Source organism: Mirounga angustirostris, unplaced genomic scaffold (genome assembly GCF_029215605.1).
Source record: "Mirounga angustirostris isolate CCGP_5_RB_7025 unplaced genomic scaffold, mMirAng1.0.hap1 SCAF_6, whole genome shotgun sequence".
NCBI lineage: Eukaryota > Metazoa > Chordata > Mammalia > Carnivora > Phocidae > Mirounga > Mirounga angustirostris.
In genome coordinates, this window is record NW_026991714.1 from 152,916,886 (window position 1) to 152,937,885 (window position 21,000).

General features: G+C 53.2%; 1 protein-coding gene across 1 annotated transcript in view; it reads right to left on the reverse strand.

Moving 5' to 3' along the window:
• Positions 1-951: 951 nt before the first annotated feature.
• TCERG1L (transcription elongation regulator 1 like) overlaps positions 952-21,000 on the reverse strand; it is a 174,526-nt gene continuing 154,477 nt past the window's right edge. Inside the window, exons 9-12 of the mRNA XM_064593550.1 lie at positions 19,889-20,024; positions 9,206-9,295; positions 5,260-5,378; positions 952-1,108 (exon numbers count right to left, since the gene is read on the reverse strand). Of these exons, the coding sequence (XP_064449620.1) occupies positions 952-1,108; positions 5,260-5,378; positions 9,206-9,295; positions 19,889-20,024 (502 nt within the window). The remainder of the gene's footprint in view (positions 1,109-5,259; positions 5,379-9,205; positions 9,296-19,888; positions 20,025-21,000) is intronic.

Below are 21,000 nucleotides of genomic sequence, written 5' to 3' on the forward strand. Positions count from 1 at the left end.
ACATGCATGGGGACAACTGCAGTCCCTCTGAAGAGATGCTCAGTAAACCACACGATAAATACGCAACGGTTTAGAGAACACGAGGAATTAGCTGGGGGTGTTACCAACATGGCGCCACCCAGACCTGGCAGGTTGAAAAGCAAAATTTTTGTTTGTACTTACTCAGCCTTTATGTGTACTCACAAACATTTTTATGAATCTTTCAAAACAGTGTCTTAGTTGACAATTTTGCTGCTGAGGACGGTGTCAGAAGTCTTCCCACAAAACCACACTGGTTTAAAATATTTATTAATTAAAAAAAATTTAAAATTCTTTTCATACAAAGATGATGAGAAAAATCTCATGCAGACTCTGGGCATACAACAAAAATAACTCAAATATTAATATGATGATTTTGTACAAAATAATTTCATTTTAAGTCGGACCTCCGACAGTGCAGCCGCCGTCTCCAGGCCCGGCGCCCCTCGGGGATGAGGCGATCCCACTCAGGCTCCTGCAGGGGGTCCAGGGTCCACGTGTGGAAATGCTCACAGTTGTCACTATGACTGATGATGAATATCCTATTGCTACTACTCAGAACACGGGACCGAGACCTAACACATTCGCATAAGGAGCTCAGAATGGAAGGAACGCACAAAAGTTTTCAGAAAAGTTTCAGATAATCGGCTCAACTCATGGAAACGCCGGGAGATGGTTATAGATGTTTCTGCTTGGTTACAAACCTGCAGTGGATTTATAATTTGTATATATTACAAGTAATTTGCATAATTAAAATAATTAAGGGAGCGACCTATCATGGCAATTAGAAATGCATCAAACTCGGAACGTCGTACAAAAGAGAGCTTCAATATGAAACAGTAATCCTCTGAGAACTGCGTGCAGTCCCCGCCCGGCGACCGTGCGGATACCCACACCCCCTCGCCGCGCCCCCTTATTGCACTCCTTACACACTCATCTCATTTTCCGTAGCCTGAGTCTGTTCTCCTTGTCCCGTTTCTTAAGAATAAGGATGAATTGGTTGAAAAAATGCTCCTGGTCCTTCTTTTTTTGAACAAGTCGAAACCTCTGATCCCGGCCATACTTCTCCGCAAACTCCTTAAATGTGGTCCTGAAAAACAAGAGCTTTCCTGAGACCCTCCCCTTCCCCGGGGGCGAGTTCGATGCTTCCTGAACACCACAGGCTGGCATCCCCTGAGGGGGCAGACAGCCCCTTCCACCAGACCTGGCTGTCATTCCGCCACAGGGAGAGGACATGGGGCAGGACGTGGGGCAGGTGGGGACAGGGCCCGGGACAGGGGCGGGATGTGGGGCAGGTGGGAACAGGGGCGGGTCGTGGGGCAGGTAACGGACTGAAGGCCGGAGCTGTGGGCCTCTCACACCTGCCCCGCCTCCTCCTCTACTGGCTTCACTTCCCAGGAAGGAGCGGCAGGATCCTGAGCCCACTGAACGCCCTTATGGCTGCATCTCACCCTCTGGAAGTGAGCCGGCTCTCCTGCCTCTTTGGCCTCCGTCACCCGGAGCTGGCCACCGCCCACCTGCGCCCACCACTGCCCTGGCCACATGGGTCCCCTGTTGTCCCTGGCTCTCATGCTCTCCCTTGCTTCTGCACGCACCGCCACTGGAAGTCAGCATGTCTTGTTCGGGGAACCTCGCCCTACAGAAAGGGTCCTTTATGGCCCTTGTCGTGGTCACCACCACAGTAAGCCCATTTACTCTGCCACTCCCCTCCATTGGCAGCATTGCTATCCACTTCGTTCCCCACTGAAAGTCCCGAATGTCTGGCCCAGGGCCGGCGTGTAGACATCCCCCAATATCAACCGAATGGATCCAGGGCTGTGGGGCCAGGGAGTCCGATACAAGGTCGGGCGGCTCACAGGGCAAGCTGGGGACGTCCCTTACAGGGACAAAGCGCACCATGGCGAGCACTGGGTCCCCGGGTCCCCCTCCTCCCTGGCTTGAGCTTGCAGCAGGGACAGGCCCCGGAGGGCTAAGCGGCAGGCGGCACCCGGGCTGCCCGTGCTCGGCCCAGGGGACCCTCCGATTCCCCCATTTCTCTTCGCAGAGAACTTTATATTCCATGCGGACATTAAATTGTTGTATTGAATGGTTATAATATACTAGCTTTTTTAGACCCAAACAACAAGACTGCATGGACAGGGCTGTGAGGACTCAGATTCATCCCCTGTGGTCGCCAAGCTCCCTCTTCCTCCTCCAGTGTCACTGTCCCCCTGGTCACACGCTGGGGTCCTGACTGCTCATGGGCTTCTCAGAAAGAAATCACTTCTCTCCTGTGCTCTCTTCCCTTCTTCCCTCTTTCCTCCTTGCTGTGGACAGAAGGCACTTGTCCCCCAGAATCATATGTTGACCTCTCCTAACCCCCAGGTACTGGTATCAGGAGGTGGGGCCCTAGGGATGAGGGTGGTGCCCCCATGATGGGGATGACAGCCCTTGCAAAAGGGACCCCAGATCGCCCCCTACTCCTTCCCCATGGGGGACACAGAGGGAAGACAGCTGTCTAGGGGCCAGGATGGGCCTCACCAGACCCCACACCACCAGAGCCCTGTTTTCGACTACCAGCCTCCAGAACTATGAGAAAGAATTCTGTGTTGCTTAAGGCCCCTGGTTTGTATTTGTAATTTGTTACGCAGCCTAAATGAACTAAGACCCCTTTTCCTTTCTTCCTTCCAAGATGAGAATTACAGGGGCTTGTTACTTTCTTCACTTGTGTGGGTAGCAGCCTAAGCATTTTCCAGTTAGGGGCTGGCAGAGATCCTGTCTGCAAGGTCCTACTCTGGGCACTTCCAAAAAGAAGCATCCCTGGAAAGAAAGGGAGAGTTACAAATCCGTGGCCCCACAGCCATGCCCAAGGGGACAGCCTGGTTTCTGTTGGCCCTTGTGAACTGTCCAGTGGGCCTGGGGAGGCCCCTGAGTCATGGGCACAGCATCCCCATCTTCCCTCTGGCAGCTGGGGACACAGCCCACCTGTATGTGAGGGAGGGGGCCTTCAAGAAGGATCACAGAGTGCAGATCCCATAGCCTGGCCATCAGCCCAAGGAGAGGTCGCTTGTGGCTCCTGGCCCCATCCCAAGACCCCGAGAGCTGGGCAGGCTAGGGGCTGGCTCTGGGGCTGGCTCTGGTGCTGTGGGGACAGGGTCAGAGCTGCTGAGCTCTGAGAGGCTACCTCCAGGGACGCTCAGATGGCCTGTGCTTATTAGCTCACCTGGCCATCCAGGGTGCAGTGACTTGAACTGCACGATTCTACTAGGACGCCTAGGGGACAGTAGGAAGAGACGGTCAGGAAGTCAGAAAAAGTCTTGAAAATGTTGCAGAATCAGCCATTTTGACATAAAAATAGCTTAATAATCATAAAAGGACATATGCACTGTAGTCACTCATTTTCCCTGTGTGTGTGTGTGTGTGTGTGTGAGATCTTTCTCCTAATTGCTCAATGCATTCTGAATATTTTCTCCTTTGTCTTCATAATGGGAGGGGAAATGTGTTGGCTTATTGTTAATATTTCACCAATGGACAGACCAAGAATATTACCTAAATGTTGTTGATGATGATGTTGGTGATGGTGATGATGATGGTGGTGGTGATGATGATGATGGTGAAGGTGATGGTGATGGTGATGGTGGTGATGATGGTGATGGTGGTGATGATGGTGATGATGGTGATGATGCTGATGGTGGTGATGATGGTGATGATGATGGTGACGGTGATTATGGTGATGGTGATGATGGTGAAGGTGATGGTGATGGTGGTGATGATGCTGATGGTGGTGATGATGGTGATGGTGGTGATGATGGTGATGGTGGTGATGATGATGATGGTGATGATGGTGATGGTGGTGTTGGTGATGGTGACGACAGGCATCCCCTTCACCAAGCTCCTTCCAGTTACCAGGCACTATGTTTGCTTCCCTGCCTGCTCCCCGCCCCCAGGAGCCTGCTGCAGCTGTCCTGCTGCAGATGAGGCCAGAAGCTCAGACAGGTGCAATGCCTCACCCCACTGCAGGGCCTAGGGGGGGCTGAGCAGGCTGTGCCCTGAGGCAGGGGCTCCAGACCAACTCCTCTCTCCTAGGGTCACCATGTGGGGGACACAGAAAAGCCAGTGTTCTCACCTCTAACAGTAGAAAATCACAATTTACAAATGTTTAGATGCACATTTGCTTTTCTAGATTAGCATTTTGTGATGGGGATAATTCATGCTACATTTTCTCCCATTCAGAAAATATCTGCCTTTTAAATACTTGCAGTTTTATAAGGACCATGTACCCAACATCCAATTACTTACTGACCAGAAGAACTGAACAATTATCGATCAAAATATGGGAGCCTGGGGTCTGCATTGAAAGCAACATCAATTAACATCTACTTAAAAAATAATGTTGCATTTATGCATTAGTTTTAAGACACTAATGCATAAATGTCCATTTAGACATGATATCCCAACCCTCAAATAAAAATAAACCAAAATCATTTTTGCTCATAAAAGTTATAGTTCTACACTTCATCTAAAACTAATGATGTAATGTATGGGGATTAACATAAGAATAAAAAAATAAATTAAAAAAAAAGTTATAGTTCTATAACTCTAAAAGTAGTACATGTTCACTACTTTTTAAAATATCGGTCGATGAAAGCTAATTTTTAAGAACAGTTAAGTCCATGTGCTTTTCTAATTTCTGACGTCTAGTTTCCCACCGGTTTGCTTTATTTTGTGGGAGTAATGCCGGGTTATTTTAGGTGCATTTGGCAGCAAGTTTACTTGGCCCCTTTGCCCTGATGTGTGCACCTTCTGTCTACATCCCGGCCGACTGGGAAGGCGTCCGGAACCAATGGGGTTGGTGGGGTTTATGTTATGGCTGCTATCTGCTGTGTTCTGCATTTTAGTCTCTGATCCCTAGTTCTGAAGTTATACCTCCTCTCTGAGTGCTGACCTACTGATTAGTTATTAAGACCATGGGGTCGGGGCTGCCAGGCTGGAAAACCAGGCGGCGGGGCAGCAGAACGGAGAGACCGTGGCGCGGGTGGGGGGCGAAGGGCGTGGGTCGCTGCAGCCGCGGCGGGGCTGGAGGCTCACTCACCCACAACCCGCTGGGGAGGAGGCGGGCTTCCCTCCCCAGCGGGTCTCCGCTATTACACTTGTGCTGTCTAGGGCACGTGAGGGTACGCGGTTTAAGGGAAACAGTCTGTAAAAGCCCTCCTGCGGTCACGGGCAGATGTCCAGCCCTGGAGATTGTGTCTGTCTCCATACCTGGGTGACACTTTAGATTCCTCCAGAAGTTTTTTGAATTCTTCTTTGGCTAGCAGCAGTTTGCTTTTCTTTTCCTTGTACTCTTCTTTTATCCTTGTCTTGACAAACTGTTCAAATATCTTAAAACACACACACAAGAGAAGTATTACAAGGTTGCGCATCAGAAATGAAATCTTGGGTTTCAAACACCAACACAAAAGAACGGGGAGAGAGTCTGTGGTTACGCCTTTCTCTCCCATAGCGGCTGGGGCTGAAGCCATAGCCTTTCAGTGAGGCACTCAGCCCCATGCGACAAGTGGCCAGAAAAGTCAGCCTGGGTCCTCACGAGGCGCCGTCTCGGGGTCACACACCGACGGAGCCCTGCCCGTGGAGGCGAGGGACGGGCGGCGGCAACCCTCCCCGGAGGCTGTGGGAGCCGCTGACGGTCCAGGCGCCTGGCTCTGCTGCCCCCGCGGTTCTGGGTTGGGAACACCGCGAGCAGCTCATACACTGGCCGACCGTCACAGCGCCGCTGGGAGTCCCAATAACACGTTGGATTGTGTAATTTCTTCTAGTCAGTTCCTACAGGAACGTAATTGGCATTTGGGTCTCCAAATGTGAGTTTACCTTTGTGAACACAAAGTTGACCTGGCATCTCTGGCTCCCCACCCTCTAAGTCCCCAAGAAGATCACCTGTGAGTGTGGGGCTCTGGTCATCAGGGGGCTCGTGCGGACACAGCAAGCCTGTCCTGGGGGGTCATGGAGCCTCCAGGTGAACACGCTTGACCCTCAGATACCACGCTAACCCCAGTCTGACAAGAAGTGGGTTTTGAAAGCTAACAGGAGAACCCCATTCCCTAGCCCAAAGGGTATGGGTATTGTCTGCCAGGCATCCGTGCATCCGTGACTCCAGGACTGTATCTCTTGCAAACTGGCAGCCAACGTAGTCCCATGACACCGGGGGACCTGTCCGCAGTGGTCCCCGGAAGGATCCTCCCTCGCCAGGACGGAGGCGGCTCATTGTTCTAATATCAGAATGTTGTCATTTATAAACCAGAGCCTAAAGGAGGTGGAGACAGCTGTTTAATTAATAATGCTATCGGAGCCTCAAGAGCATTAAAAAGAAAATACTGGAGATAATTTACGTGTGCGTGCAGACATAAATAAAAAGATCAATAAAAATTGTACATGTGATCATGGAAGGCCAATAAACAGCATTTCTGTACCAACCCAGTCAATGGCCGTGGCAGGCATTAGAGTCTGACCCGAGGGCTCTGGGGTGGGGGTCTCCTGCACGCCTGCCCTGGTGCGGGAGGCGCGATGTGCCCCCACGGCCACTGCAGGAGGGCGCTCACTGGCTTTCAGTAACCACAGGCTTATAGGGTTGCAAATACCAAATGCCACTCTCCTCTGGACGGCTCAGCCTCAACAAGAAGCACCAGGAATAGGACTTAAACTGAAAGGGTGTGCATATATGTTAAAGTAAGAATAGGATCCGCACCTCCAAGGCAAGTGGTGTGAGTTGTCTTATAATTTAGACTCATAAAAAAGGTGAAGGAAATGTTATTATCCAAATAAAAGCATGTGGCTCCATCATTAGCCAGAGTTTTGCTCTATTAACTTGAAATCTGGCCAGAAGAAACCCTGCCTGCCCGAGGGGTCAGAGGCTGCGGGGAGACCTGCTTCTCGGATGCCTGAACCACTCACCCAGCGAACCCGATTTTTCTGCTCATCTTTGCTCTGTTGTTCTATTTATGCTGCTCTAATTTAATGTGGCAGGGTTTCTTCCCTCTTTGACAAATTATGCGACTTTCATTCAAAGTGGGGCATGGCTTTTTAAAAGAGATACCATCTGCCATTACCTCCTTATGGAGTGATCTACCATAATAAAAAGGAAACACTATCTGTTACCGTGGAGATGGGTCTGATGAGCGCTGCCCGACCCCGACTCTGCTTGGGCTCAGTCACCTCCTTTGCAGCCCCCGGTGATAGGACCGGGTTTTTGGATGGTCCAAATATTGCTTCCTTCAGCAGCACAGCGCCCATGAGCATGGGAACCACAACACTTCCCCTGGATCGCTGGCGGTTTGTCACCCACATATAGGCATTCAGTCGGAGGGCTCCTGGTGCTGCGTGCCTGGGCTCCCAGCGAGGCCACTCCCCGCATTTCCTCATCGGGCCTCGGGGCAAGCTGCAGGCTGGTGACACAGGCCTGCAGTGTCCTCGGGGTGGCTTCCCGGGGTGTTTGAGGGAGTTCTTGGTGTGAGCTGACATTCCAGTCCGACCAGTCTGCAGAGTGCACGTGCAGGTGCGGGCCTGAGGTCCCAGCCCGGGCGGGCGGGCACCGGCTGCTGTGGCCAGAAGTATAGCTCGGCAGTGCCGCCCGCCCGGGTCAAGAGGAACCTGCTCAACACAACAGCCCCCTGAGCCCGGTGTATGCTACGCACTCAGGGACGGGATGTAAGCGTGAGATCATAAACGGGCCTGTTCTCTGAGGGTCGGGCGGGGAGCCTCACTTCCTCCTCTTCCTTCAAAGGGCTAATGGTCTCTCAAAACCCCCATGAACTGGAGAGGACAGTGCGGACCGCGACCGGCGGCGAAAGCAGTCTACAGATGTGCTGACGGTCCGCAGATGTTAGCAAGCACGCAGGTCTGCACCGCGGCGGGAAAACAAGCAAGCTTCTCCGTGTGGTCATAGTCGAGGAGTTGGACTTTCTGGTCTTTAATATTGCAACAAAAGGGTGAAATATGACCTACGATTAAAGCCTGCAGTTTTCTTTGGAGTCTATGTAGATAATCTAACCTCATTGACTCTGTAACCTTTTTTTTGCTTTTTTTTTTTTTTTTTGCTAACACATTTCACACATTTTCAAATGTTTCTTTCTGGAAAATACAGCTCAGCGGGAATGCAGCAAAAGGATCATTAATTTTAAGTTCGTGAAAGATCCACGTTCTGAATTCTACTGTGGCCAATCTAGGACCATCCCAACCATGAGCCTGCACCGGGGGGAAGGGGGTTCTGCCATTGCCAGGACCGTCAGGGTCCGCAGGCCCGAGGCTCTGCCTGGATGGCCCTTCCCTGATCGTCCCAGCACGTGCTTGAAGGAACTTCATGCCACAACAGAATGCAACATTAAATAGCCCTTTCTGGCCCTGGCCCAGGCCTTCCCAGACTCTGCGGTGTGACCGTGCAGGCCGTGGTGACTGAGCCCACCACTGAGATGACTCTTGGGCCTTCTCTGTTTTCAGTGGCCGTTCTTGATGACCCACTCTCCATGTGCATCACTTCGTACTCCGAGGGCAGAGGGAGGGAGAGGTGGGACTGGCACAGGAACCAGAGAGAAGGAAATCCGGATCTTCTGCAACTGATGTCAGGGCCCTTCTGTCCAGGCTCCAGGGACCACCCAGATCCCGGAGGGCTGTGCAAGCTTGCACCTCATGGCCTCAGCTCCTCCCCTGGCAGTCAGCACCACCCATCCTCTGTCTGCCTCATCTGGGAAGCAGTACTGGCTCCGTGACCTGCTTTGTCAACAAGCCCGGCCAGAGCCGTCAGGTGAAGCTGTCCTCTGACCCCTTCCTGCGCTTTCTGGGGACCCGCTTTCTAGAACTTGCATCTCATACATGTGCTCCTACCGTTCCCTGGGCCCTCTTCTCCTTCAGTGTTATCATATAAGACCTTAAGTCTTCTGAACACACTCATCCAGGGTGTGGCCAGGGTCCCCAGCATGTGCCTTCTCATGTCTGAATGGGAGGATCTGTCCTATGGGGTCACCACCAGATGGTTCGCTAGGAACAGTTAGGGATGGCTTCCTCTGTCCCGGTCACAGGCGAGCGTGCACCCCGTCTGCAGCCTTCCCCCTGACAACAGGAACTCGACAGTCATCTGTGCATCAGCAAGCACCTCGGGGGTGTGCCACGCTGGTGCTGTGCGTGCAGAGCCCGCCACCACGCCTCGCCCCCGCGTTACCTGTTTCCGCTCCTCAGAGTTCAGCAGGAGGTAGCGTGGATCAAACACGATTTTATGTAATTCTTTCTCCCAGGTAGAAAACGCTGACACCTGAAGAAAGATATTCAATAGAGTTGCTTTTAGCATCTAAGGCTGAGCCTGAACTCCTGCTGAAATGATCAGTGGTGGAAAACAGCGTTAAGGTACCATGGGCTCAGTGACACAGCTTGTATGGAAGCCTTACGCACGTCCACCTCTCTAGGAAATCGATACTTAGAGCATTCGAAAATTTAATTTCTACACTCATGACACTATTTCTTCCTTGGATTTCTTCCAGGGCCATGTGCCTCTGATCTGAAGCCCCGGTTATGTACGGGGAGCTGGGGCATTCTGGAATGTCACATCTTGAAAGCAGAAGTATTTGTGAGAATTTTCAGAACACCGAGGGCCATGACAGGGGGCAACTTCTTGCCAATAGTCTGAGTTTAGCATAATTTTAGTTGATTTTTAAATCAATATTTAAACCTTTTAGGTAGGTCATTTTTTTAAACACACTATTTTACTTTACAATAGTTTTAGATTTACGGAAAAGTTACAAGAATATTACAAGGTGACACGTCCTACCCAGTTTCCCATACTCTTAACACCTTACATTGGTATGTACGCTAGATTCGTCTACACTATTGTTAACCAAGGTCCACACTTCAGACTTCTTTAGTTTTAACCTAGGTTTGTTTTTCTTGCTAGGGTCCCACCCAGGACACCACATGACAGCATTGCATCTCCTGAGGCCCCTCTGGGCTCTGACCGTTTCTAGACTTTCCCTGCTGTTTTGACCTTAATGGTTTTGAGGAGTGCTTGGCCAGGTGTGTTGTAAGATGCCCCTCTACTGGATTGATCCCAGCTTTGCTCATGATTAGTCGGGGGTTCTGGGTTCTGGGGGAAGACGCCCCTCTACTGGACTGATCTCAGCTTTGCTCATTAGTCAGGGGTTCTGGGTTCTGGGGGAAGATGCCCCTCTACTAGACTCATCTCAGCTTTGCTCATGATTAATCGGGGGTTCTGGGTTCTGGGGGAAGATGCCCCTCTACTAGACTCATCTCAGCTTTGCTCGATTAGTCGGGGGTTCTTGGTTCTGGGGGAGGAGCCCAGAGCCAGGTGCCACTTCACCACAACCCCTCAAGGTACTTACTGTCACCATGACTTCCGGCAGGTCGGAGTTGGCCCCAGCCTCCTGGCTGAGGTTGCACTCCCCGGATCTGTCCTCCACAAATTTACTCTCTGTCCCTGTTCCGTGCTGTGCTACTGGGTGGGGAGTCACTTTGTGCAACCCACACTCAGGGCTACATTCCACCTCTTGGGGGAGTACATATCCAAATATAGCTTATTTGGAATTTTGAATGGGATGTTCACCCATTCTCTCACATTTACTTCTTTACTCCATCACTTACATGTACAACCACACACTCATGGCTATTTATTCATAATCTGGGTGATAATTCAATATGACTTTATGCTTTTGCTGAAATGGTTCCAGCTTTGGCCATGGGGAGCTTTGCTGCCTGACTCCTGTGTTCCTTTGGCTACCCCATCATTTTGGGGTGGGGCACTTCCGTATTTCCTGGAACTTCAGGGTACTCCAGCCTTGTCTCGTGTCTCTCCTGCCTCAGCCCTAGAATCAGACAATTCTCCGGGAATCCCAGTTCCTCCTGTTGCAGGATGAATCAGACACCGTGATCTTGGGCTGAGTGTGCCCGTTGCTGTGGGATGTGCAGCTTCTAGCTTCTCCCCGCTGACAGAGCAAGGAAATGTTTAAGTCATTTATAAAATAATGTATTCACTTAAAAACACTGACTAAATATTGACTCTGCATTAGGCTCCGTGCTGCATGCTGAGGACTCAGAGGAAGTCAGTCTCCCTGACACCAAAAAGCCCACGGTCTGGGCTCAGGTGGATAAATAAGCTAATAGTCTCCTGGGAGGCACCTGGGCCACAGCGGAGACGTGCCTGGGCGCTGAGGGGTCCCTCCACCAGCCTGGGGATGAGTCTCCAGAGCAGCGACTTTTCTGGAACATGGACACTCATCGAGCTCCTGAAGGGATGGGAGCACATCTGGAAGGGGCTATCTGGGGTGAAAAGGCGACGTTCCTGAGCTGGGGGAATGTGGGAGCTGCAGGAGGGAGCAGGGCTGGGGGTGAAGGAGCCCAGGAGGAGCTGGGAAGAGGTGGGAGAGTCCCAGGCAGACTGAGGAAGCTGTGCCTTATCTCGAGAGCCACAGTCCCATGTCACGTGCATGTTAGGAAGGGCTACTCTGGGGCCTGGGTGGGAAATGAGCCCCTGGGCAAGAGGAGAGGGGATGCTAACAGGCAGCTTACAGCCCATTCACCCTCTTATTTTGCACACGTTAAAGTATTCCCGGGAGAGATACTATTTTAAGGTGCTTTACTTGGTACAGCATAATGTATAGTTTTTTTTTTTGTTTTTTTTTTTTTAACTGACACTTTCTATCTCTCCTAATAAAAATCAAGCCCCCTTTTTAATATTCATGAGCTCTGTTCTTGGGCAGGATGACCCAGGTTCCACGCAGAGACTTTCTTCCAAGGACTGAGAACATGATAAAATGTGGGCACTGGGGCAGGGATTCCCTGGGGAAGCGTCCAGGCCGACTGACCCCAGGGTTCTCTGGCTCCTGACCACAGTGGTGTTAGGGCGGCTACGGAGAGACATTGGGGGCAACCTCAACTCAGCCCGCACCCCTGGTAGGGACCGCAGTGGACACCCCGTCTCAGCTCGCTAGTGAAGGCACAGTGTGGTTTAGAATTGATGTGTTGAGGGTTTTTGGAGTTCTAGATGTATAATGCAATCATTCTTTAAAAATTAATAATAAATGGTTGGCTCCAGAGGAATTTTCAGTCTGTGTGTGAGGCAAGAGAGCCATCTCTGCAATGACTGTAATTTAGGACGACAGAACAGTCCCGTCACATCACCTGAGATCCACGCTGACAGGTGCTGTTCAAGTTCAGAGAACGGTGGCCGTGGTGGACAGAGGCACAGCCAGGCGTGGGACCCGGGCTGGGGGTCAGAGCAGAAGGGGAGGATGGACAGCCGTGCGTGGAACGGGGCCCTTCACTGCCTACAGGGGGCACAGCCTTGTCCACGAGACCCAGCTGTTCCCAGAGGACTCCCGAGAACTGCAGTTAGGATGGACCATGAGAATCGCTTCTGATGAAAGCCTGACCTCGTGGGCCTGGGCCTCCCATGTTCCCAAGATCAAGTCTTGGGTGGGAAGCTCACTCCACGGGACAGGGATGGAGGCCTCCCCTCTTTTGCTGAGCCAGCAGGAGCCATTCTCAGCCCCAAGGCCACCAGTGTTCCCTGCCACGGCCCTTCTACGCCAGCGTGGCTTGCTTCTACAGAGCCGGCGGGAGAAACTGCGTTTAAGACTTGTAACGTCCTGTAATGTCCTCATGGAGTGACCCACCATCCTATTCACTGGCCTGCCCATTCCCGAGGGAGGGGGTTATTCTGGGGTGCGCCCTGGGGGCGGGGACCTTGGGGCTGCCTTAGGATCCCGCCGCCTCGCCAGGTCCCAGGACTAAGCACGCGGCCACTTGTCTCTCAGTCTAGCCTGCGCTTCTTGGACTCCGGCATTCCCACACGGTTGGCCCCTTGAGCAGTGGGATTCCCTAGCCAATTTCAGACCCGTCCCTGCAGAGCACAGCATCCTCTGCAGCCTGGCTGGGTCCTGTGCCCGTTCTGTGTCCTCTGCAGGCCTGGGCTCTGTGTGCCCCCTATCAGCTCCTGTCGCCTGTAATCCCGGACTCGTGTGAGCACCTGGGCAAGCCGGCCACCGGGAGACACGGCTCCCCTGGGAGGGCTGGATCTCTGCCGCCCTGGAGCGCTCCCTGGGGTGCTGTCCCAGGCTGGGCCATCTGCCTCTCCTCAGCACTCCTGCACAATCTTTATTTTGGCCACGCTGCGGCGTCCCCGCGCCGCCTGGGGCAGCATTGCGGGCACGGACTCGACGGGTCACCGTGGCACCATGACCCTGCCTTCCTCCCCTGCGCGGCCTCCTGCACCTCGCGCCCCTCCAGCGCATGCACTCCCCTCACTGTCTCTAGGGCCTGAGCTGCTATCTGTTTCCTGCCGTCTACACAGTGGAGCCCGCGGGGCTGGTGGTTTAAGACACACGCACAGTGAGGGTGCGACAGCAGGCTGCAGCCAGGGCGCCCGTCCCGAACCCCAGCAGACGCTGCTGTAACCCGAAACTGTGGGCCAGCATGGACCTCTGGGCGGGGGACGGAGGGGCACATGGCTGCTGGCTTGGGGGTGTCCCCGTGTGGCATGTCTGGAGGATGGCAGGTGGCAGGGGAATCGGCACCCTCTTGCGGCCGCGCGAGCCAGGCCCTCGTCTTCCAGCGCTTGTCAATGTGCTCTCCGGGAAAATAACCTGGTTTGGAAACGCCAATGAGTCCTGCTGGAACTAGCTGCAAATGGCCCCTCACCACTGCCGCTCGTGGACGTGGTCATCTCGTGCCTGCACTATCTCGACGGTCTCCTAATGGCTCCATTTCTTGAGCTCTCAGACTGGCCGGCCGTTCACCCAGGGCCCCCGTGGCCTCCCAGCTGCTCTCCGGCTTCAGTGTGGGGGCTCCCTGGCCGGCTGAGCTCTGAGCTTCCCTGAACACCCACCCCAGCCGGCAGGGTTTCCGGGGGTGCCCCGTGCTCAGCGGCTGCCTCTTCTACCTGCCGGGCACAGGCGAGGCTGACCCCCCGTCAAAGCCCAGTGAAGGTGACCACAGTCTTCTGGACAAAGAAGAAAAATCTCCGAATGAGACTGGTTCTGACCTCAGCCCCAGCTGCACCAAAGCCTCTCTGAAAGCTGAGGAAAAGGGTCTTGCGTTGGGTTCTGGCTGGAACCTGAGATGACACGTGGGCTTGGGGAGGTCGTCACGACCAGAAAGGCCCCCATGGGCAGGGCGCCCTGAAGGAAAGAGGCAGATGCTGCTTTTATCCTCAAAGCCAAAGGCCACTCTGAGCATCTGTCAATCACTGGATCACAGAACAGCCAGGGACCGAAGGGCCAGGGGAAGGGAGAAAGGCTGCCGAGGATGGGTCCTGCCTGCCCCGAGCGCCGGCGGGCCGGACAGCATGTGCTGGGCACACTTGGGTAGCGCCTGGGCAGCCGGTGAGCCAGGCAGGGCTGCAGATGTGACCGAGTCTGTCTGTCGTCGGCACCATCCTTGTTGCCTCTCGCCGGCTCAGTTGGGGTTCCACCCCCAGCGGCTGCCGTCTGGGCTCAGGAACACGGCTGGGCGACCTCGGGGTCTCAGGGGGCCTCATCTCCAGCTCATACACAAATGTACGTACTTTAGAAGCTAATGTTTTTGCCCAAATTTGACTCTCAGCCATGCTGTATTTACTCTTTCCTTGCTGTGTGTTTGTCAGTGGTGACACGGAATCCGGAGCGTGGGCTGTTCATCATTAGGGCAGCTTTTTCCTCCGATTTCCATGGCTTCCCTGCCCCGTGGAAGGCAGCGATCTCTCTCAATCATGCTCACAGCTCTGCGACAAGAGGTCCGGCCTCTGGGACGTGGGCCCCACAGCCGTGGCCAGCGCGCTCTTGTGTTCAGGCTGCTCTGGCCCAGGGCCCACAGGACAGCTCCGCGGGCCGTCTCAGCGTAGAGACGCGAGTGAAACTCCTGGAGAACGCTCCCTTCCGTGACACAAAAACAAGAAAAACTGGCGAGCGAGACTGCTCACCGGCATGTGGGGGCAGCCCGTGCTTAGAGCTGCCCGAAGAGGGGGCCGGGCTGGGCATCGGGGACCTGCCGTCGGTCCCTGGCCACTGGCAGGGCCCCACGCTTGGCCATCCCCAGCACCCTGGCCTCAGGGACATTAACCAACCTCTGTTGGGGGAAGTAGCAGGCCTCTCTCACCAGGATGGAGGGAGGTGGGGAGCAGGTGCAGGGCTCTGAGGGGCACCGAAGCCACTGGGTACAGGTGGACGTGGTGCTTGGTCAGCCATGCCGGAGACCCAGCGGCCCCTGAAGAAGGTTCAGGAACCTCCCTCCGGCCTGAGCCCACCCACCTCTGCCTCCAGGACCAGCGGCTGGAGACGTGGGCCCCTTGTTTGGGAGTTTGTCCCGCTTTGCCAGCCAGCTTGTCCAGCTCCCCTCCCACACTGGCCTCGACACCGCCCAGGATCCTCCATCCCCAGCTCCGCCAGACCCCGCCTGAGCCCAGACGTCCCCACTCCACCCACAACTCCCCCTCCAGGACTTGCCCCTCCCCACAGCCCAGGCCCCCACAGCCATCGCCCACAAACCTCATGGCACCGGGTCCTGTGGACGAGTTTCAGTTCTGAAATCTGCATCGCCGTCCTCCGTCCCTGCTCTCCTGCCGGCTCCCGCGGGCTCAGGCTAATAACAAATGCCATGTTCCTTGTAATTAGCACTTATACCATTCCCTTCTTTACCCAATTTCCTGGGAGGCATGGATTCTGGAATTCCTGACGACTGAAGGCAGCTTGGGCAGCTGGAAGGGTGAGGGGTGCTCCTTGCTCATCCTTGACGGTGACGCTCATAGGATTTTACCAATTTCAGCTTCTTTCTTCTATTTTGATAGATACATAGAATTGTATGCTGTCATCCCAACAACATCCTCCGCGGATTTAATTTATGTTTGAGGGTTACTTTCACCTTAGGGATAGACAGAATCCCATTCAGGCAATGAGAGTGGGTGGTCCACTGTCCTCCTCAAGGGCATCTCCACGATGAGAACATGATATCATCACTAATAAAATACCATCTGAAGACCTGGATCGCCATGGGCCATGGCGGTCCGTTCAGGAAAGAGGAACCACACCATTGAAGCCGAGACAAAACGTAAACCCAAGGAAACGAACAATGCAGTTCAAAAAATAATAAATATTTACAGTCCTCACTCATCAGGCTGGGTGTGCTGGCAAACACACCCTCGGGAACTCTCAAACGTGGCCACCAGAAGAGTACACTGCATGAAAATGACTTTTCTCAAAGCAATTTGGTAAGAGAGGCCAAATGTTTACAGCCTGTAGGAAACAATCCTACATACACAGAGTTCACGTGTCAACATGATCATCGGGGTGTTATTTAAAATAGCAAATTTGGAGAATACGAGCAATGAATGAAAATGCAGGATTTCTGAACTGACAATGAATTGAATATCATGACCTCATCTAAAATGCTTTCCAAAGGTTGATACTGACACTTTAAAAAAATGCTTAAAAAGAGAAAACAGTATACAAATTTATAAGTCAAGGTTGAGCTTCATAAAATCGACCATGTTAAACAAAATAATTTGGTCGAGCCACGTTCAATTACATTCAATCCTGGTTATACTATAAGACAAAGATATTTATGATGGAGATCTTAAAATCTATTTTTAGAAAGACTGGAAAGAAATGTACCTCACTGATGAAAATAATTCTCTCTTAGGATAGGATTTGGGGTGACTTTGTTCATTGAGACTTTTTTTTTGCAAATTTTCTTTTACAGCATATATGACTTGCACAGCACAATTGTGTGTTATCCGTGGTACTCCGTGTGCCCTGCGAGATCTGAAGAGTTGCCATAGGAACACGGGGCCACTCAGCTCCCCAAGGAGCGCAGAGTCACCGCGTGGAGCAGACTGCAGGTGCACTGGCCCCGCCTCCGGGGCCATGACGGGCTGCTGGTACGTGAGGACGACCGAGCCATTCAGGATGTGTCCTGCCCCAAGGTCCAGCTACAGCTCCAGAGAGGCAAAGCCATCTGCATGTCCACGGGAAGGGGGACCTCAGAAGTCAGGGAGCGAGGTGGGCCTTCTAGCTACAGGGAGAAGCCCCCCCCCCCCCCTCACTGCCCTGTTGGTAGGAAGACAGCTAATACTGTTACTTGCTCCCAACAGCCTCATGATGGACACCTGTCTTAGTGCAGAGACAGACTGGTATGGCCCGGTGGGCATGTGCATGCAGCCTGTGAGCTCCTCTTTCTAACAGACTCGGATCACCTGTATAGACAGCCACAGGGCCAGCCAGCCTCCCCGAGGCCACCCACTGCAGGGAAGCTGGCCAAGGGTTCCCCGCAGAGGGACCCCAGAGAGCACAGCAGGTGCAGGGCCTAGAGTCCCCAGAACAAGATCCAGGGCTCTCCAAAGGTCTTCCTTTCTTGGCCCCTGGTAAAGCCATTCCTGCTCCTGAGGGATACGAGGCAGGAGGAAGAAGTTCTCAATAAAGTGTTTCTAATACATTTATCTAAATAGGTGGGATCACATGAACAATCTGCTATCCAATTAAACCTGCCCCTTCATAGGCTGAGTTTTGTTTTTTTTTTAAGGCTCTATTGTGGTTTATATAGTAAAACAAAATAAAAATAAAACTTTCCCTGAGCCATGAGACCTACTACCAAACCACAAAGCCGAAGGCCCCTTCCCAATCCATAATCCCCATGGAGTGCCCCAAACCATGCCTTCCTTAAACTACTGGAAACCTGCAGGAACTGGCTCCATCATTCTGTAAGTACATGACTTTCTGGATGGAAACATTGAACAAATGCAATAAAAAATCTTATTAATCACTCAGTCCATGAAAAAAGTGACCTTTCTGTGCCTCATTTTTAAGCAACTAGAAATGTTATGGGCTTAGCTATCAAATTCTCTTGAGCATGAATAACTTATAAAATCTGCTGTCATATTTTATAAAGTCAAAAAGTCATAAATGGTGGCATTGCTTTATGACATCAGCAGTAAATTCAAATTGATCTTTTCTATTCATCAACTGTGTGTGGGCTTCTTCTGAAATTCTCCTAAAATAGGGGTTCAGGCTTTACCCCCAGACTCTTTTTCCCAGGGGAAACTCAGAACTCCAGGGTAGTGCTTTATATTTCCACATTGTTTTTGCCGATTCTCATCTACATAAGATTCTCACATAGAAACATCTAAGAATCAAAGAGAATCACCCGCCTCAATGAGGCAAGAATGCACTGAAAATCTCATTATTAAAACTGCTCAACGAAGGCCATTGGGATAAATTCAAGAAGCCATACAGACCTGGCTTGCCAGCAGGAAGGTGGACGTCTCAGGCAGCCTTAAGCTCCCATGGGGGTTAGTTTGATACTGTGCTGGTGAGCGGGGCCTGGTTGGTTTCCAAAACAAAGAGATGGGCAATGTAGGCATTATAAAGATGAAATGAATGCTTGCTTCTATTTCTCGAAGGCTCCTAATGCCATCATGTCTCCTGCTGGCTGATTCAACTGGAACAGACTGGCCAGGTCGATTCAAACACTCAGAAATACACATATTTTGGCACATGACAAGGGCAGAGAACCACCTGCATGTCCATCAACACCTAATGAGGACCAAGGCAAACCTTAGGAGCAACCAGGTCAGTGGCTCTCCAGAACAGAGCAGCTTCTTTGGGTGATTTTGTGGAGAGAAGACCATGCTTTATCACTTCTCAGGAGTAATGCCACAGACCTGTCCTGCAGCTGCCTGGGGGCAACGTGAGGGTGGAGAGGAAGAGGGGACGGCAGGTGCTACAGCAGATCAGCCCCTGCGTCGCGGGCTCTGTGGGTCCACTCCAGGGTCAGCACCGGCCCGGGGCCATGAAGCGTGTCATCTATGCGCACAGACTGCCCTGTGTGGGTTCCTTCCAGCACCTCTGTGCTACTTGGGCATCAGTGTTAATTTAGCCTTCGCACATTGCCTTGCAGTTTCGAGTTCATGAGTCTAGTTCTCCTTCCAGTCCCTCACGGCTGAGGGCTGTATTTCAGTTTTAAGTGGATAATAAGCTGGAGCGATGCAGTCATCAACACTCACGGTGCACAGGAAGAGAGCTCTGCCACAGCTGGACCGCCTCTGTCCTACCGTCCCAGCTTCCCTGCACCCCCAGGGCCTCCCGCCAGCCCGACTCTGGGGCTCCCTGCTCCACCCCCTGCTCTGGGGGGAGTGGGGTCTTCATGACACCTGGCCACAGAGCCCCCTGCACCTGCTGGGAGGGGCCGGCCCAGCCAGGGGCAGCCTGGGGGTGGCTGCTCACTGCAGAGGGGATTTGCTCGAGTTCCCAAGGTCACTACCATGTCCATTATAATCACCAGCGCACAGAGGCTCCCACTACCGCCCCTGCGTTCAGCCTCATTTTGTGAAGAAATCCAACCGGGCTATTAGAGCTGGCTCATTTTATACCCAAAAGCCAAAGATGGAAATAGCACGGGAAGGGTATCTGATTCTAAAATGTTTTTCCCCCTAAATTCAAACCAGGGTTCAGAAGTCAACTATAATTAAGACATCATAATTTCATTAAAACTAGACCTTTCTTGGCGAAGATGAGCACAGGGGATGCCCCTCTGGGAGGTGTGGACCCCGAAACCTGCCCGGGCTCCAGCAGTAAGCTCATCGATGCAGAGGCTTTCTGCACGCAGTCCCGGGGACCGTCCCTTCCTGTCTGTCTCTCGGGGGCCTGCAGGTGCAGGTGCGGGAAGGGGCCGGCGACTCCTCCACACCCCTCAAGACAAGCAGCAGGGGCTCTTTTCATGTTGCTTTGGCCTCAAATGATTTGGCACCCGAATTTTACTCAGCCTGATTCCATGAACTCAGGGAGGAAGGGAAGTGTCCCTCGGACTGTGGGGGGGCCATTGCTCAGTGACTGGCTTTGGGGACAGCTGTCATCTGCATTCGGGTCCTTACCCCTCGCTCCAGCAGCATGTCTCGGAAGTGGGTCACCCGCTCCTCCAGCGGCAGGAGGATCTGGGGCGGCGGCGTCCTGGCACCCTTGTCCTGTCCTTCTGCCTCCTCTGGCCCAGGACTCACATGGCCTTCTCTCCTTTAGGGCACAAGACACAGAGAGTTAAACATGCCCAGGGAGGCCCACCTGCCACCTCTGAGCGCCTCCAGGTCACACCTGCAGAGGCAAGCGCTCCGAGAACCTGGGAGAGCCAGGCGCCGGTAGCCCCACAAAGGATGCGGTTTTGCTCTTGGATGCAGACTGCTTTGTTGTGTTTGGGGTGCAGCCGGGACTGAAGCCCTGACCCAACGGGCACCAGCCGGGAGCGAAGGTCATGGTGGGTGCGTATGCAGGCCGAGTGGGGCCGCCGGGAAGGCCCAGAGTCGCTGTCTCACCCCCTAGACCTGGTGTCAGAGGACGTAAAGGGGTGAGCCTTTCCACCAGAGCAAATCATCGGGGCTTACATCCTGTTCTGTTTCTGTTGTTCTGCTTTGTTTCAGCGAGGCCTTCATTTTGGACAAAGGCGGGAAGACAATTACCAAGGACTGTGCCATCAGCCCTCCGGGTACAGAAACACTGTCTGGGGTCTAACCCGACAGGGAGATGTCAGTGAGAGCAGCAGGGACCCAGGCCCCACCCCAGGCCATCTGCGCAGGGAAAGGTGCAGAGCAGGACCTCTGGACCCTTGCCTCCCCCGGCCCAGGGGTGGCCGCAGCTACGGCCCACACGGCGGGCCGCATCGGGAGCAGACAGGAGCCAGGGCCCCGCGGGGCAGCGGGGGATCCAACGCGCCACCCTCAGCAGGCTGGCGGCTCGGGGGAAGGAAGGAGCTGGCCCCTACTGAGCGCCAGCTCAGCATCCTGCCTTTTGTCCTCTGCCGCCCATTCGATAGCTCTCTCTCCGTTCTGCACCTTATCCCAGCAGCACGGGTGGCCCTCCTTCTAAAACATCTCAGTGTTTGGGCGCCTGGGTGGCTCAGATGGTTAAGCGTCTGCCTTCGGCTCGGGTCATGATCCCAGGGTCCTGGGATCGAGTCCCACATCGGGCTCCCGGCTCAGCGGAGAGCCTGCTTCTC